General features: G+C 44.5%; 1 protein-coding gene across 9 annotated transcripts in view; it reads right to left on the bottom strand.

Annotated features, from left to right (window-relative positions):
* Positions 1–19,732, bottom strand: part of ANKRD44 (ankyrin repeat domain 44) — a 304,874-nt gene that overhangs the window by 111,947 nt on the left and 173,195 nt on the right. For all 9 annotated transcript variants that reach the window (XM_058664770.1, XM_058664775.1, XM_058664771.1 and 6 more), the window contains exons 5-8: positions 18,675–18,875; positions 18,246–18,333; positions 13,900–14,042; positions 12,737–12,949 (exon numbers count right to left, since the gene is read on the bottom strand). In XM_058664770.1, the coding sequence (XP_058520753.1) occupies positions 12,737–12,949; positions 13,900–14,042; positions 18,246–18,333; positions 18,675–18,875 (645 nt within the window). The remainder of the gene's footprint in view (positions 1–12,736; positions 12,950–13,899; positions 14,043–18,245; positions 18,334–18,674; positions 18,876–19,732) is intronic.

Genomic DNA, 19,732 nt, shown 5'->3' on the forward strand with positions numbered 1-19,732 from the left:
GCAGCAATTTATAACTGTTGAACTATCAAAACCACTTGAACAAGACCCTCGGAGCATGCCCCACATCTGGGACCTGGGGTGGGTGGGAGACTGGGTGGGACTTCTCCCTTAAAATCCCCTTTTACACCAGATATATTAAGGAAACAATACGGAACTAATTGTTTTGCCCATCTTCCTGCAGTGCTTGAACCTTTTTACCCTAATTATGTCAAGACTGTAATAAATAAATAACAGAAAGTAAAAAAAAACAAATTTTTTTAAAAAGTATATCACTATACTTAAAGGTTCTCAGAGAAATGGACAGATAAAAAGTAGGACACTCTGATAATATTAAAACATGAATCAGAAAAGATGGAGAAGGATGGAATTAAACTTGAAGCTTTCCTGGAAGGAGGAAAAGGAGAAGTGGAGAATGAAGAAGTGACAGCATCACTGATACCAGACACACCTGAGGAGCGATCCTAGAAATTATTGGACTCTGGAGCTTGGTCTTGGCTGTTAAAATTGAAGGCAGTTGTTGATGCTTGGGGCCCTGGCCACAGCCACCACAGCCACGTGGTGAGTCCTGGGCTTGCTCAGGCCCAAAAGGTTTCTCTCTTCTTGGTGAGTATACTAGCAGGAGATCTCTTGGGAGCAAAGGCAGGTACTGGCTCCACCTGCCACCAACATTGTGCAGTGGGAGGGACCTAGGGGAGTTCAACCTTGGGGCTTGGGTGCAGAGAGAGTCCAGGTTGAACTCAAAGCTTGGGGCCCTGGCCATAGCCACCACTGCCATGTGGTGAGCGAGTCCTGGGCTTTGGGTGGCCAGCATGCCAATTAGCACCAGGCTCTGCCCACTGGCCACCTGGAGGTGAACTCTGAGGTCTTGGAGATGTGGAATTGCTGCCTAGGTATGTCCACGAATGAGGCCACTGTGCAAGTTGGTGAGGAATCAATCCTGAGTGACTCCCAATAAATGGCAGGGTCACTTTACTTAAATGTATGCAAAGGTACTGAGACCTGATGGTTTGGAGGGGAGAGGCCAGATGATCTGTATGGGTCAGATTGATACACCAACCTATATGTGAGTTCTGTGTAGAACTTGTTACCACCGAACAATGCTGACCATCACACGCCAGTCCACGTGAAAGTTAGGGCCAGGGGCCTGTCTAATAGGGCAATGTTGGAACAGGGAACAGGTCACATCAGGCAGGGCCATGACACTAACCAGCACGCAAGAGAACCAGGTCCAGGGGTAGATTTTGTTGGGGGGTGGTGGTGCGGGCCCAACCCTGTGGAAATACAAGTCGTGTGGTTAGCTCAAGAGTTGGGGTGGTGCTGGGCTGATCTAGGTGAGAACATGGAACCTGCCATCACTTACAGGTACAGGAACCGATAACAGTCTGGGCAGGTCCAGGCTATAGCACCTGCATGTGGGGCAGGGCAGGTCAGGCCGCAACATTCACCAGCTCATACAAGGCCAAGATGGAAGGGCAGACTATGCTGGGCACTGGCCCAACATCTGCTGGCACGTATGAGATCTGGATCTGGGGGTGGGTTAAGTGGGGGAACTTGGAAGACTTTCCTCCTGTGTCATAATTCTCACTGACAATCACATGGTATAGGCCTGGGGGTCGGGCAAGCTGGGCAAAGTAGCTCTAACTGTTGGCTAATGTGTGGGTTGGTTATGGAAGGGGGCGGACCAGGCAGGGCCGAGCAAACCTTAGCTCAGCAGCAAGAACAGGTATCAGGCAGGAGCACAGGTCATGCTGAGCTAGGCTCTTATACCTACTAGTTTGCATGAGCTAGGGATGGGAATAGACTGAGCAGGGCAAGGTTCCATCACCTGCCAGTGCGAATTGGGATGGGAGGCAGGCTGGGTCAGGCCAGGCTACAGCACCTAAGGCAAAGGCGAAGACAGGTGAGGGCTAAGCCACCTGGGTCAGAGCAACCACTGGCATGCGAACAACCTTTAGCTGGGAACAGGCTCCCTGGTTGGGGAGCTAAGGAACACCCTGGCTTGGTTGGGGTTCCCACTGGTGAGTGCGGGGACTGGAGTAGGAGCTGCGTTCTGGTCTTGACATGGCTGCAGTGTCCCTCAGCACAAGTGTGGACAGGGACTGGGTGCACAAAACTGGGCTACACTTCAGCACCAACTGGTGCTCTGGATGACCAGGGTAAGTGTAGGACGGGCTAGGTTAGGTCTCTGTCCCTAGTGAGCCATGTGTGAGTTGTGTCTGGGTGTGGACCAGGCTTGGCTGGGCTGAAACATCCAACAGTAAGAACTGGAATGGGTTGAAAGCCAGCCAGGAAAGGCCACTGTTACTGCCAGGAGAGGAGGTGGATTAAGTAGGGCTGGCCCATGGACCCACTGGTATACACAAGATCTGCCATATGGAGAGATGCTGGTGGAAAAGCTTGGGAAACTCCTCACAGTCCCTACAGGTGAACGCAAGAACCACAATAGGGAGCATCCCAGAACAGACCAGGGAAAGATATTCACTGGCATACATTTGGCACAGGTCAGGGGAAGACCAGATTGAATCAGTTTACATCACCTGCTGGAGAATCCTAGCACCAGAATGGAGTGTGGATCAGGCCGGGTTCAGTCACAACACATAGCACTACACATTATGGCTGGAATTGGATGCCTGCTGGGTTGGGCTAGGCTGCAACCCACACCAGCATCAGCTGGAATTAGGGGTAGGCCAAGCTGGGCCAGGCTACAGCGCCCACTGGCAAATGCCAAGGTGAGGTGGACCATGCCACACTGGGCTGCAGCACCCAACCAGCATATATGAGAATCAGCGGGGAGGGGGCAAAGCTGGTAGAGGGAATGTAGAAGGCTCCTCTGCTGGACAACCACTCCCATTGGAGAGCATGAGCTGGGATGGGGGCAGACAAGACCTGGCAGGGCTACAACACCTGTGGACCTCATGCGAGCTAGATCAGGGAAAAGCCAGGCTGGGCTGATTGTTCCTATTGGAGCAAGCATAAATTAGAGTCGGTGAGGGTAGGATGGGCTTTGCCGCAGCATCAGCTGGCAGATGCTGGCACGGGGGGTTAATTCTGTCAAGTCAAACTGCAGAACCACCTGGAGAGTGCATGATCCAGGAGTGGGAGTGGGTCCAGTAGGGAAATAGTGGGCACCTCCCTCTTGGGTTACCACTCTCTGGAGAGCATGAAAACCAGGACTGGGGCAGGGGTGGCTAGACAGAATGGCAACCACCACCATGTGTGTGGGCTGGATAGTAGGGCAGGTTGTGTTGAACTAGGCTTCAATGCCCATTGACATGTGTGAGAGCTGAATGGGATGTGGGACAGACTGGACCAGTCAAATGTACATACTGGCAAGCATGGGAACCAGGGTAGGGGGTGGGCCTGTGGGGGGTTATAGGGAGTCGCCCCAACTAGGCTGCAACTCCCACTTGCTTATTAAAGGCTGAGTATGTGGTAGGCAGGATCAGGCTGAACTCCAACACCCATTGGTTCGTGTAGAAGACAGAGCTAGAGACAAAGCTGACCCAGCAATTGCAACCACCAACATATGCATAAGCTGACTGGGGTGATGAACTGTGCTGGACCCTGTCCTGGCATGTACACACAAGAATCAGGTCTGGGATCACCTCAGACTAAGTTTCTTTGGGGATCCCTCCAACTGAACTGCTGATCTCAGAATCACAACTATGAAGAGAAATGCAGGTTCCATGGTCTGACTATGGAGTGCAAATGTCAAAGCTGAGCCTCCTCGGAGGCTCCTGTAGCCCTTGATCCTTTGTGCCATAATAATGTAAAGATTATCAAAATAATTGTAAAAAAATTCAAGACAGTTCAATCAACTGAAAAGCCTGCTCTGGAGTGTTTAAAAAACACACTTCCAACAGAAAAGTGATGTCTATTCAAGAGAGACAGAAACTAGAGTTGACATTAATTTGTCCCTAGGTGGTGCTATTTCTTTAACTTTTCCTCCAATATTTTCTCTGAAATTTAATATGAAAACATAAGTAATTATCATTTAATGAAACAAAGTTATACATACTTCGGCATTTAGAAAATATCCTTAAATAGTCAAATAATTATCCAAGAGTGGAAAACAGCTCAAGGACTTTAGCAAGGAATATGAGTTTGGTGGGAACTAGCTAAATTCCAGGCAGAGTGTCACAGAAGTAAATGATGTTTATTTTGAAAAGTCAGTCCTCTTCCAGAGATAACAGTCACTACACCCTTTTGCTGCCTGGTAGTGTCAGTGCCTGTGGTAAATGGCCAAATGAACAGAGATCATCAAAGTTTGGTAAAATGTACAGGTGACCCTTGTTTCACATCTATCCAGGCAAAGTTGGGTTCATTTATCAATGAGTGTAATCTACAGGTGATTTTTTTCCCCTCACTGGGATACAGGTGGTAGAAGGGAATCAAACATGGACAGAAACTATTGAGTGTCATGGGAAACATTTGAGGTCATGCAGTTTATGTGGTAGGAGTGTAAAGACAGGTCATTATTGCAAAGGGGCATTTAAATCTAAGGAAGGCTGTTGTCTCTGCTGCTTTCCTTTGTCCGTCAGTCTCCAGGAGCCCTCTGTCATTCGCCTGTCCTCTCATGGAACATGTCCTCTCTGCTTCACCCTAGTTAATGTTTCTCCATCTGTTAAAACGTGTCCTTCAGATGGGACCAGTCAGCTGTGCATACTCGCAAGCACGGGAACCAGGGTAGGGAGCAGGTGGGGGTTATTGTGGGTCGCTCTGACTAGGCTGCAGCTCCCATTGGTTTATGTGAAGGCCAAGTATGTGGTGGGTAGGATCAGGCTGGACTCCAACACCCATTGGTTTGTGTAAGACACAGGGCTGAAGACAGAACTGACCCAGCAACTGCAACTACCAGTGTGTGAGTAGACCTGATTTGGGTGTGTGCCGAACCATGTATTGGCAACACACACAAGAATCAGGTCTGGGATGGCCTCAGATGAAGTTTCTTTGGCGATTCCCTACCAACTAAACTGCTGGACTAAGAACCCCTTAACCATGGAGAGAATTACAGGTTCCATGGGCTGACCGTGGAGTGCATGCATCAGAGCTGAGCCTCCTCAGTGGCCCAGACAGAGCAGTGGACAGCATATCCAGGTGCACATGGAGGATATGGCAGTAAGTTAGAGCCTCCAAAGGACATCTGGTACCATGGCAGAAGATGGAGGACAGAACAGATTGATCAACTACTCCAACCAAGTGGTGGCAATGAATATCTGGGCAGATAGAGACTCTAAGGTGGACCATAGCAGTCAGTGGATTCTGGAGAGATTTCATCACGACTGGAGTGGTGGGACTGACAGCAATTCAGGACTGTTGAACCATCAAAACCTCTTGAGAACTTCATGGCATTGTAAATTTCTATTTTTCTTCCTGTTGTTGATATTGTATTGTGGCTTTTCATTTAAGGGGATGTATAGTAACCGTGTAATGGAGATTATTAAATCCAGATGTGAGGATACAATGCAGTATGTATCTCTATTTACAGATCAAAGATGGACTTACAATGAAACTGTTTACTATATCTTGACAATAGGATTCTGGACTCTCTGCCATTGTCCATGCCCACAATGATGGACATATGACTGTTTATTGAAGAACTATACTACAGTAACAATATAGGGGAACTCAGTTGGGGGGAAGGGACTTGGGGTGAGGGTAAGGGAAATCCCAAGGCCTATGGAACTGTATCATAAAATAATAATAATAATAAAAATAAAATAAAACAAATCCTTACCCTATTCCACCATCTTGATTCCCAATTAAAAAAAAAAAAACAGGGTGAGACTAGACTCCTATGAGGTTTATTATCTAAGAAATATTTTATGCCAGGAAACTTGGCTGGTGCTGTTGTTCTTGGGTTTCAGACAAAGATGAAATATTTCCCATGTTCCCCTAAGAGAGAAAGTGATCCACTCTCTCATTTCTTCAAGGCTTTTATGAAACCTTTTCTTCTTATCTAATCTTCTTTCAATTGTATAGATACATTTTCTTATCAGACTTGGAGCTCCCAAATTTTTATTTTAATGACTCATTCAATTAGGCAAGAAGCTCTTCTACTGATTCTTAAGCCACAAAAGGAAACAAATGAAAATTAAGACCATTTTATGATAAAAGTTAGCACTCTTTCCATGTGGAACTCATCACTGTCCAAGGAAGATGAATCTTTGAATTAAGTAAGTGTTTTCCTTTCCAGATGACCATTCCTGCTGCCTTCTTTTTCACTGGCAACAGATCAAAATCTTCCCTACCCCTACACACATTTCATTCTCCAAGGAGTTGAAAACAGCTTGTTGACTGTGGTTTACGAGGAAGAACGGGATAGCCAAAGCCCAGTAAGCTTCCTGATTCACAGAGGAGCCACCTAAAATGCTGGTTTGAAAAAACCATACATAGTTGTTTGTTGTGTTTGTAATGATGATTCAGCCTAGAGATGCTACATGGTTGGACATTCATTCCCTTCCTGTCTTAGCTTCCTTTCCAAAGTCCCAAGGGTTGTGTCCCCATCATGGCTTACTCTTGTGTGTACCAATTTTCCCCTTCAATCTCTGCAACACAAGTCATTCTATCAACTGACCCTGGCACATACGAAGAAACAAAGAGGGGTTTCAACTCCAGTCTCCTGGGGTCAGATGATCTACGTGCCCATGGACAGAAAAGGACTGAGACCACAGGTTGGTGAGCAGAATATGGGCAATCAGGCTACCCATTGTAATTTCTGTCTGTCCAGCATGTCTAGGCGAATGTGGTCTTTTTTTTTAAATTATTATTTATTTATTATTATTTTTAATTCATTAATTACATTGTATTATGTGACACAGTTTCATAGGTACTTGGGTTCTCCCCACCCCTCCCCAAATCCTCCCAGAATGTGGTCTTTTTTAACGCTTACTTTGAACCCTTGCAAACACAGACTTGACATGCTACAGAAACTGTAATCTGTAACTGAAAAGAAAAGCTATGTTCTCTCCTGTTTGCAAATTATAAACAAACTTTTGAAGGCTTATTTTATAAAGTATTATGCTTTGATTATTTTATCATAATTCAAACATTGTAAATTCCAAGACAGGACTACTATCTATCTAAGCAAAATGTAAGACTATAAAATGCATGCAAAATATTTACCCCTCTTGCTCTTCCCACCCATTTTGTAACTGTGCATGAAGACATCACTCCTAGGTCTTGCGAGAATAGAGAAAAACAAGTGAACCTGTAGGTGGCTATCAGCTGCACTTCAACACACTAGTTCCTCAAACTTGGTAAAATCTAAACAAACACAACCTATCTTCAATCTCCAAATGCTTTCAAGCTCCAACCAGCAAGGTGGTAGAGGGAGACAATGACTTCAATTCAAAGCTACTTTTCTTTTGGCCAGTGTCTGCCAGCAGGGCTCTGTGCAGACACTGCAGGATCTGAGCATCCAGGGAGCATCTGGAACATCCAAAATGGATTTCTAAGGGAACTAGGCAGCTGTGTTGATTCAAAACAGCCCTTTTATAGGTTGGGTAAGATATGAACCCAAGCCTCAGATCTTTAAAACAGGATTTGTTATATTTTTAATGACCTGCTCACAGAACAAAAAATTGAAGAGTAACGTTAGTTAACAAGGCTTTTCGGTAGTCCATTTTTGTGGGAGAGAAGAGCATAGTGGAAGTCTCTCATGCATTCTGAACTGAACCCTACTCAGTTCTCTCTGAGAAGCAGACAGCTGAGCCAGGAAGTGGTCTTCCAGCCCCAGGCATCCGATACACCGAGCAGTGGTGGCATGTTTTACAGGGGACTGGACAGCAGTAGGCAACTGTTGAGAATTAGTGAAGTCACTATATTTAACTGCAGTAATTTCTCCTCCTTTGAAGGACTCACAGGCCAGGCATCAGACACCAGGATGACAAGACGAATGTTCACTGTCCCAGGGACACGGACAGCATGGCCACCTGTGTGCTCCTATTCTCCTCACCATCAATTACGCAGGCAGACTCTCAACCTCAGGCCAAGGCGTTTTGGGCTCTTCAGCACCTCCAAGGATTCTCATCTGTCCTCTGGGGGGGCTCCACTTACAAGACTTAGAACACTGAAACTCTCGTCTACATTATTTTTCTTTCCTTTTAAAAAATTTTGTTCATATTGTTTACATAGTTGAGAGGGATTCATGCCCAAGTGGGCCTCTGATTAAGGCAGGGAGGCTCTGGCATGGAGGAAGGTGGGTGGGACAAATACTTCCGTTTTCTTATTTTTTCTTCTTTGTCTACAGGGGAGGAGGAGAAGAGGGAAGCTCCTTGCTGTCAAACTACACAGCACTCGGGATAGGGGATGGTCACTTGATGACACCTTAGAGACCCCCATGTGGTGAAGAGCATTCCTAGGGCATTACTGAATGGGTTTGATAATTGTGTGAAGTTGGTTTTGTTGTTCCAAGGTTGAGAAAATCTTTCCAAGGTCTACTGACTGACAAAGTCCACCTTAGTGCATCCACACACTCAGGAACATGCTGCAAACCTTGGCCAGAAGGACTGTCCAACCTGTCTGCTTTCCAGTTGACATCTGCTGCTGGCCTGGATGAGCTGGCTGTCATGTTCCTCATGTGTATCAGGGCATGCTCTCCACTACACAGGCATCAGCAACAGGAGGCCTGGTCCTGATACATGCACTCCAGAGTCGGACCACACATCCTGTAATTTTCCTTGTAGCCAGAGTCTGAGTCCAGTGGCCTAGTTGGAGAATCTCCCAAGAAATTTCATCTGGAGTGACCTCAGACTTCACTGTTCTGTGCGCCAGCCAGCTGAGGGTCAGGTTTGGTCTGTCACCTGCACCAGCCAACAGAGCTGGTGGATGCAGCTGCTTGCTCAGTTCCGCCCCATCCCCATATCTCACGAAAAGCAATGGGTACTGCAGCTCAACTACATTAGTTTTGTACTTCTACCTGCTTTCATCCTTATGAAGTCCCTTCCTCCATTTCATTCTTATCTTCTCTAACTTCTTTTTCCTAGATTTCCTCCCAGTAATTCTACCAGTAAAGAGTTACTAGACTCTTCCCTACTCCTGTTATCATGCAATCTCTGACGGTGATCTCATCCTTTTCCTCCCAATCGTAACTATCACTTTTATGTAAACGAGGCAACATCAATGTTTTCCTCTATTCCCAACTGGCTGTATTACCACATTTCCCACCATTGTGCTTTTCTGACTGGCTCTACGAAAGCTCAAAATCGGCTTGTCAAGAAGTACACTTACCAGTTTTACCTCCTATGACAACTCTTTGGCCTAACATCCTCTCCTTTTAATGTTTCTTTATTTTTTAAAAGATGTATTTATTTTTATTGGAAAGGCAGGTTTACAGAGAGAAGGAGAGACAAAGATCTTCCATCTGCTGGTTCATTCCCCAAGTGGCCACAACGGCCAGAGCTGAGCCTATCTGAAGCCAGGGGCCAGGAGTTTCTTCCGGGTTTCCCACACACGTGCAGGGTCCCAAGACTCTGAGCCATCCTCAACTGCTTTCCCAGGCCACAAGCAGGGAGCTGGATGGGAAGTGGAGCAGCTGAGAAATGAACCTGTGCCCATATGTGATCCCAGTGCATTCAAGGCAAGGATTTAGCCACTGAGCCATCATGCCAGGCCCATATTTCTTTATTTAAAGGCCAGAGTTACAGAGAGAGAAAGAAAGACAGAGCCAGAGTGAAATCTATTCACTGATTTTCTGAGATTGCTGCAATGGCTGAGGCTGGGCAAGGCAGAAGTCAGGAGCTTCTTCTGGGTTCCCCATTTGGGCAGGAACCCAAGTTAATTGTGTCATCTTCTGTTGTTTTCCTAGGCCATTAGTAGGGAGCTGGATGTGAAGTTGAGCAGCTGGGACATGAACTGGCGCTCCTATGGGATGCTGGTGCCACAATTACAGTCCCCTTGCCATTCTTCTTAATGAATATTAATAAGTGTTGTTTTATTAAGAGTTGTTCCTATTTCAATCTTTTTTTACCCTTTTGTCATATAAAAGTTTACAATTTAAATGTTGTCATACAATTTTTCCCTTTATTTTTTCTGTGCTTGCTGTTCTATGGCCAGATTACTACTCAAGTCTGACATTTGGCTTTTACCGTAACTTATGAACTCCTAGCCTACAGAAACTCGAACACCATAGGTAGTCAATGAGCCCTCTTTTTTGGTCACATCAATTTCAGCTTATTTTTAGTCGCTTTCTTCTCTCCATTCTATTGGATAGGCAGACAGACACAGGTCGTTCATCTGCTGGTTTACTTCCTAAATCCCTGCAATAGTCCAGGATGGGCAAGGCCAAGGCCAGGAGATGGGAATTCAATCAAGTCTCCCACGTGAGTGGCAGGGACCTAAGTACATGAACCATCACCTGCTGTCTCCCATGTTGGGCATTTGCAGGAATGCTCAACCAGAAGTGAGACAGCCAGACACTCTGATATGGGATACAGGCAACTCAAGGAGGGCCTTACCTGCTGTGGCATGTGCCTGCCTCTAGCCTCTGTTTTTCAAATAATCTGTATTCTATTCAATCACAACAAATTGCTATCCTGAAAATGTGTATCATTTTTCCTTATTAGTAAAAATTATGAGAAAAATTATACAAATGTTTTAACAGTGAACAGAGACATCCATTAAAAGAGAATGATGCAGTATTTTGAAATTAAGTCTTGGAAATCCTAAGCCTTCAACATCACCCAGAGAACATACTGAGACCTTATTTCAGGATTCCTATGTGCTTAGCTGAAACTGAGAAGACGGGAAAGGTCTGCAGCTCAGATTTTTCTGCCTTAGCCTAGAAGCATTCAAGATATAACCCGGATCCTAAAGGCTTTATGCCTACACTCCCCCGGTCAGCCACCACTACAAGCCAGGCATGTCCTGATGCTCACCCAGAGTCTGTTCTACCCACTTCTCCCACTGCTTTGCTCAACCCATTCTCTCTCTGTATGGCCTTCTCCCATCTTACCTCTACTCTCCTCAGCTGAACTCCAATCCATTTCTGAGTCTCAACACAAAACCAGCTTCTGTTTTTCATTACCAACAGGAAGCCAGTCAACACCTGCTCTTGTCACTGCCGTGCTTTCTCACTGTCTCCCAACACACATCACACTCCTCCTCCCTCAGGATTCTGAGCGTACACTGTCTGCTTGTCATCTTGGAGCCTCCTCCAGTGGCAAACAAAGGGCACTAAGTGCTTAGTAACTCTGGTGAATAGAGAGGAGTGATCATGCGCCCAATGATGCATCACTGAAGCCACTACCTGATGTTTGAAAAATATTTGGGAACCTCCTTGGAGAGCCGTGTTGGAGCTAGAGCAGCCCATGATCACAAATCAGGCCTTCCTTTGAATTCTTAGCAGCTCTGCCCTATCAGCTTAGTATTTGGGTTTGGGATGCGTCAACATCCTAAAGAGCCACCTTCAGACCAGAGATGGTCTCACCAAGAAACCATTGAACTTACCAGGACAATAAGATGCTGGACTTTATGCTTGGTAAATACCTCCAATGAAAGAATGTCAACTGAATTTGAACTATGGAAATGCAACAAGGTGGAGCAATCCACCGTGGGGGGAGGGTTTTGGGAGGGGCGGGGGGAATCCCAGTGCATAAAAAAATGTATCACATAATACAATGTAATTAGTTTTTAAAAAAAGGAAATGCAATAAAAATAAATAGACAAACAACAGAAAGTAGAGCTTGAAATCTGACAGGAAAGAGCTGGCGTGGATTGGCTCATGCCTTGCTGGGTGGGACACAAAGATTAGTCACTCCTCACCATGGTGTTGAGGATTTTCCTGCACCCCCCCCCCAAAAAAAATGTTCTGCACCTTAAATGTTGACAAATATCTTGTTAGAGTTACAAGCCAGTCTAGATTATCCCAAAATCTGCCAAGATCAACAAAATTATACATCAACACAACAAATGGCTAAATACTAAAATGAAATAGACACGAGATAGCTGAATGGTACCCTATAGCCTTTTCAAGGTATATAGTAGCTGGTCCGGTCCTGTATATAAACTAAAATTGAGATGTCAATGAGCTAATCATAGGTTGTGGTTAGGACTTGTTTTTTGGTTTTTTTGTTTGTTTGTTTGTTTGTTTTTAACATACTGGTTACTCAAAACCATGTCAACTCCATAATATTGCAAATTGCTGTTGATGTTATATTGGGACTCTTAATTGACTGTGATGATATTATACCAGCTCTGACTTCGGACCAGAAATGGTCTCCCCAAGAAACTGTTCAACCCATCTGGACAATAAGTAGCTGGACTCCATGCTTGGTATATGTTTGCAAGGAAAGAATCTTGATTGAATTTGAACTGTAATGCTGCATCAAGGTGGAGGAATCCACCAGGGGGGAGGGGAGGGGGAGGGGTGGGGGGATTCCCAGAGCCTATGAAACTGTCACATAATGCTAAATATTAATAAAAATATAAAAAAAAATTTTAAAAATTAAAAAATATATATGTTAAAAAAAAAAAAACATCCTAAAGAGCTAGTCTTTGCCCTGGAGCACACAATGAGTTACCAGGTACATGGAGCTACAGCACAGGGCTTGGCAGCCAGGACCACACCACACCTGAACAAACAACATTGCTTCCTTCACCTTCAAGATAAGGCTGTGTGACCCAAGGCATTCAGCATTGCAGGTCACTAAAGACATACTATAATCTTTAGCCTCTGGCTTTGCTCATAGGCTCACTGCAAAGGGTTTGAACATCTGGAGAGACAAAGAGGTCATACCTGAATGTTGACATCTGCCCCATTGTTTACTAGCAATTCCAGACACAAAGCACCATGGGTGGAGGCGGCAGCAAAATGCAAGGGGGTGAAGCCGTTGTTGTTCGGTTGGTTCACATTAGCACCGTAGTCAATCAGCTCACTAACCACAGAATCCTGGCCATTGTAGCAGGCGATGTGAAGTGCTGTATTTCCATAGACATTGATTTCATCAATCTGTAGAGAGTCCAACATGGGATAATTAAAATCACAGAAGCCAATGTGATCCATTCCCTGCAGAGGTAAGCAGCAGCAAAACCGGACTATGACAAAAAGAGACCTTTGGAGAAAGGGCTGGAGGCTTCATGCCGTGGGCAGGTTTTTTATGTCTGAGAGAGAAGGTGTAAAGGACAAAAGGCAAAACTGCTTTCAATACATCAGAAAATGCACCAACTGGGATGGGGGCAAGAGCCCTGAATTCAAAAGCTGGGGCACAGGAAACAGAAAGGGTGAGAGAGGGAAGGGAGGTAGTTTGGACCCAAAACACACGAATCAGGCTCAGCCCCCACGCCCCCCACTCCAGGCTTGCTCTGCTGCTGGTTCTAACAGCAGAGTGGTGATGCTGCCCTGAGGCATCCTTCATTCAGGTCTCTCTTATTTTCTGAGACCAACCCTGGGTACTGAGCATCACCAATGTGGTCTCAGTGTAACAACTTGGTTTTCCTTCCTTGCAGGAACAGAAAGTGCCAGAGTCTCACCAGTGCTCCTGTCCTGCCAGTTGAGGGAGAACAGGAAGAGACCAGCTTAGCTCAGTATCAGCCACTTGTGTTTGTGCCATTTGTTCACTTCCTCTGTGTTCTGTGCATTCAAGACCAAGGTTCTGAGCATAGGATGGCCACCCCTAGCCAGCCTATGACTGAATAATGTGCATCCCACAGAACATGTACCTTAACATCTTTCTCTATCAACATAGATGTATGATTAGTCTGTTACTGGGTTTCCAATATCTGGCCTACACTCCTGTTGCCTGGCATCAGCTGTATGTGGAAGCTCAGACAGACAAGGCTACAGCAAATGTACTTCCCCCTCTCATTACAACAAAAATGCACGCAGGATTTAGTTTCAAAGCACAGAAAATGCACACACACACACAGGGGCCATGTAATGATGCACTCAGCATAGCTCACCTCCACCCCTAGATTCAGGAGATGTTTGACCACATTGATCTGTCCGTGGGAGGCTGCAGCATGCAGGGGAGTATAACCCTTCTTGTCCTTGCAGGCTACTTCTGCACCATGGCTAATGAGCAATGCTACAACATCCAGGTGGCCTTGACAAAGAAAGCAGCAGAGAACATCATTCATCTTAACAGGACAATGTGACAATGTACTTCACCTAAACTATCACCATTAACTGCTAGAGTCACCAGTGGTTTGTGAGCTATTTATGAAAAGCTGGTTCATGGCAAACACCCACCAAATGTTTATTCTGTACCTACTATGTGTCAGGCATCATGCCAATATTGTGGGAAGAAAAGGAGTGATCCATGCACAAGCCTCCCCTTGAATGAGAGGGACAGTAGTCACTATGTCAATAAATAATGCTGAAGGTCTGCAAGGTGTTAGCATCCTAGCCAAAAGTAGTTTGTGCTAAAATAAAAGTAATGGGGCCAGTGTGTGGTGTAACAGGTTAAGTTCTCTGACTAGCATAACAGTGCTGGTTTGGATGGTATCCCAGCCGCTCCATTTCCAATCCAGCTCCCCAACAAAGTGTGTGGGGAGGAAGGAGTATATCATAGCCAAGTTCTTGGGACCCCATACTCATGTGGGAAATCTCTATGAAGCTCTTGGATTTGCTGTGGCTAAGCCTTGGCTGCTGCAGCCATCTGGGGAGTGAACCAGGGGATGGAAGCTTTCTGTGTCTCTCCGCTCTAACTCTGCATTAGCATTATTTGCTTCTTGAAGGTCTCTGAATTTGTTTTTCATTTCTTTTTTTTTAAAGATTTATTTATTTTTATTGGAAAGGCAGATTTACAGAGAGAAGAAGAGAGGAAGATCTTCCATCTGCTGGTTCATTCCCCAAGTGGCCACAATGGCTGGAGCTGAGCCAATCTGAAGCCAGGAGCCAGGAGTTTCTTTCGGGTCTCCCACATGGATGCAGGGTTCCAAGGCTTTGGGCTATCCTCAACTGCTTTCCCAGGCCCCAAGCAGGGAACTGGAAGGGACGTGGCACTGTTGAGATTAGAACCAGCACCCATATGTGATCCCAGTGCGTTCAAGGTAAGGATCTTAGCCACAAGGCTACCATGCTGGGCCCTCTTTTTCATTTCTTCAGCAACACATTGGTCATTCAAATAAATAAATAAATCACATGTTATTTAACTTCATGTTGTTGTAAATTTTTTATTTTTATCTATGTTGTGGGTTTTCTTTGTGGTTTTTCATTTACAGGGATGTATAGTCACTGTAGTAAAGATTATCACATACAGATGTGAAGATACAGTGCAGTGTGCATCTCTACTTCCAAATCAAAGACGGACTCCCAATTAAGCTGTTGAATGTCCCTTGACAAAAGGATGCTGGACCCTTTGCCAATGTCCATGCCTACAATGTCAGGATACACTTAAATAGCAGAATGACGGACTTACGACTGATTGTCAAGGACTACACTATTGTAATGGCATGCAAGAAATTAGTGTGGGGGGGGGAGGGAAACCGTGGAGCCTATAGAACTGTATCATGGAATAATAAAATAAATAACTTTTTAAAGATGAAAAAAATACCTTTGAAATCAATCACCACTCCTCATTGAAACCTTTAAAAACAACAATTTGATATGGAAAAACGTATTAAAGAAAACATGAATTAATCAGAACGATTATGGGTTTTGCTAACTCATGAAATTTCTGCTTAACTGGCTTTTGACTCATAAAAATGGCAGATTCATATGGCTCAACCAAAAGCACTTTCATGAGGACTGGTACATGAGCATCAAAGCAAGAAACCCTCCTAAGCTTCAACTGCTGTTTCCCAGAATACTTCAATCTGTCTCAAAGATCAGACTAGAGAGTGACAAATGTATTTGGTTTTTATTTTGTGGCTGAATATTGTTCATTGCTTGAGGGCTATTGCTCTTAACACATCTGCTTGATAACAGATGAGGACAAGGCCAAGGACTGACTCTAGGACACAGAATTATCTAGAAGAGAAAGAGTTACGGGGAGAATAGTGCTGGTTTATTTTACTAGCATTTGACTTTTTCATCTCTCAAAACTTTACAGAAAAAAAATTTTTTTTCAATTGCTAGCTCCTTTATATAAAGTTCCTTGTCCTGATTTTGTCTTATTAGTCCCCATAGTTACTGATATATTGTTTCCAAATTGCATCCAGATGATATAAAACATATTGATATCTTGATAACTTCTTTAAACATATTCACCCAAATGTTTTAACTATATGTCAGCAAAGAACAGCACGGTAGCTTAGCAAGCTAATCCTCTACCTGTGTTGCTGGCATCCCAGCACTGGTTCATGTCCCAGCTGCTCTACTCGTGGCCTGGGAAAGCAGCAGTGGAGGGCCCAGGTCCTTGGGACCCCGTAATACGTGAGAGACCCTGAGGAAGTTCCTGGCTTCTGATCAGCTCAGCTCCAGGCTTTGCAGCCATTTGGGGTGTAAACCAGCAGATAGAAGAAATCTCCCTCTTTCCTTTCTCTCTTTCTCTATGTTAATTTGCCTTTCAAGTAAAAATAAATAAATCTTTTTTAAAAAAGTTAAGTAACTTGAAACTCCATATCCCTCAAGTCATAGAGTGCATTTTGCTTAAATATCTAGGTCCTGGCAAATGTTCCCGGGTTCCATGCAGGTACCATGCAGACAAAGAATGTACTTTAGGCAGCTCAAAAACTCATGTCACTTAAAAAAACTGTAATGTTTGAAAAAAATCTAATGCTCCTAAAATTTTAAGATTCTTCAGTTTTTAAGCCCATGATAGATTCACTCAGATCTATCTATAGTCAAATAATTTCTCCATCCTACCCTAATCTACTCTTTATTTCCTCTACAATTAATGACAAGTTTGTTTTTAAAACGTATTTACTTCAGTGGCTACAACAAAAGATCACAAGGGGGAAGGAAGAGAAGTAAGAGAGAGAGAGAAGAGGAAAGAGAAAACCAATGGAAAGGTTCCTATTGACTGATTCACTCCCCAAATGCCTGCAAAGATTGGGGTTAGACCACCTGGCTGAGGCCAAAAGCAAGGAACTAAGCCCAAGTCTTCCGTGTGGGTGGCGGAAGTCCAACTGAGTCACCACAGTTGGCGTCTAAATGAGCAGTAAGCTGGATCAGGAACCAGAGTCAGCGCAAAACCAGGTACTGCAGTGTGGGACACAGGCATCCTAGCCACCATCACCTTAACCACTAGGCTAAATTCTTGACCCAACGTTCATTTTTAATGTCACTGTAAAAAAAAAAAAAGAATATACATATATGCTTGTTGTGCTTGTTTTAAAAGATTCAGTGGGAGGGAAAAAGAAAAAAAAATCAAAGGAAACCAAAATCACCACGGTCACAATTGCTGGAGATAATCAGTTAACATATTGATCTACGACATTTCCCAAATTTGTTTTTACTGCACAGATTTTTTTCCCTGCAAAATGAGAATCATGCCATTTAAGCTGTTTCATGACCTGCAGTTGCTTTATTACAGAACCTTCCTATGTTAATAAACACCCAAGGATGACATCCTTGGTCACTTCAGAGTGCCTCCTTGTAAAGGTCTTCCAGGGTCTGACAAAACTGTCCTGCAGACGGGCACTCGGGTGTCCACTGCTAGATGCTGATCAAATCCTGGCTGCTTTGCTGGTGCCAGGATGTTCTCCAATTAGCAACACACATGACCGGCCTTGGTGCTTCACTTCCCATAAGCCAACCCTGAGAAGAAGTCTGTAAGGTCTTTGATATGGCAGAGGAATTTGTGTCCACAAAAAAAGTGAAAAGGAAACATAGAAATGTGACCTCTTCCTTTACCTCTTGCACTGAAGGTGCAAAAACAGGACGGCAAGCCCCCACTTGAACAGTGATGGACAGGACAACTCAGGATGCTTTGTCCTGCCACTTCCCACCTAAGAAACAGCCAGAGTTTGTCTTTCTTCCTTCTTCTTTTTTCCAAAATATTTACAAGCAAAAAAGACAAATGGGATTTGAGTCTTTGTTCGGCTAGCCAGCCATCTTTAGTTTTGCTGCCGTAACAAGTTTAAGTATTTAGTTTTCTAACCCAAACTAAAACCCATTCAAAGGGGTTCAGGCCATGATTCATCCCTCCTCCTCTTTGTAGGATAGATAACTCTCTGACAAAGCTATTGTTCAACTAGAACATTCTATTAGAGCCAGTCAAATGCACTGAATCTTCACACCTTTGGAAACAAAGCTTAAAAAGCAGTCAGATGTGTCCCCAGGGGACACCTCCACAGTCAGTGAAGAAGCCCATGTCTTATAAGTTTATCTCCACTTTGCTTTCCATGAATGAGATCCTTACCCATATATGCTGCCCAGTGCAGAGCACGCCGGTCCTTCTTGTCAAATGCATTGATGTTTGCCCCTTTGGCCAAGAGTAAATTAACCATCTGAAAGACAACCAACAATGAAATCTAGCATGCATCTGTAATGGGCTCCTCTTTGCCCATAAGTGATTTGAGACAAACTCACAAGGAATCAAACAGCACATCAGAGAAGTGAAGATCTAACAAAGTGGTAAGGCGATGCCACTGAAGACATGGGGCATGTGTGTCAGAGCAAGCTAAAGGGGCAGCCAGGGGGGCTCCACATTTTAAGAATAAACACAATTGTCTGTTTTGTATACAACTATTATCACATTTCCTAAAGGCGTAGTACTAAGATCAAGCCCCACTTGTGGCTAGGAGAGTCTGTGGGGAGCACTCCGGTTTCTAATGATGAAAACACCCACCTCCACGTGGCCATTCAGCGCGGCATGGTGCAGAGCTGTGCGGCCTCCTCGGTCGGAGACGTTGACACTGCTCAGTAGCGGAATGATCACCTCAGCACACTTGACAGCCTTATTGGCTGCTGCCACGTGCAGAGGGGTCTGCCAGTTCTTATCCCTCGCATTGACGTCAGCCGAGTGCTTGATCAAGACTTGAACTGCTTCCTACAATAGAAGAAGAATTTGCAGGAGTCGCTGACAAACACTCAACCAGGGACTCTCCCAGGGTCAGATGCTTCACCAGATCCTAGAAATCATGAAGAGTGAGGAGGATTCCTTCTTCCCATGAGCTGGCTCCAGCCTAGCAAGGTAATAATGTGGTAAATGATCACAAGTAACATAGATTAAGACATACTTTTTTGGTCAGACCAGGAGTCCAGGTGTATTTCTAAAACCAAATAAATATTTCCATTTGAAGATCTCCTTCTATGTTACAAGGCATTTTTAGATCAATTGAGAGCACCCAAATGTAGTATGAATATGAAGGCAATTGACAATTTGGGGGGGGGTCATTGCTGTTTGTCAACAAACCTATAACTTTCCGGGATTCTCCCAACCCCATGAAACTGTGTCACATAATGCAATTAAATTAATTAAAAAAAATTAAATAATTTTCAAATAAAAAAAACTATAACTTTCCAAAATCAAAAGGCCTCAAAGCCCTTCAGACATTCCTGGATTCACTTAGAAGTCTTTGATTCCCTCTGCCAATACCTTAACCTTTGCTGTGTCATCACTAAGCAGACAAGGGGTATGATATATTTGTTACCACCTGTTATACCTCATCCTGAAGCTATGAAACTGCCTACCTGTTCCCAACCTCTTCCAGTTATACTAACTTTTTTCACTTTTTTAAAAAATTTTTCATTCTTTTATTGAAAAGACAGGTCAGATCTAGAAAGAGAAGAAAAGACAAAAAGATCTTCTATCCGGGGCCCAGCGGCGCCGTGGCCTAGCAGCTAAAGTCCTCGCCTTGAATGCGCCAGGATCCCATATGGCCACTGGTTCTAATCCTGGCAGTT

Source organism: Ochotona princeps, chromosome 5 (genome assembly GCF_030435755.1).
Source record: "Ochotona princeps isolate mOchPri1 chromosome 5, mOchPri1.hap1, whole genome shotgun sequence".
Classification (NCBI taxonomy): domain Eukaryota; kingdom Metazoa; phylum Chordata; class Mammalia; order Lagomorpha; family Ochotonidae; genus Ochotona; species Ochotona princeps.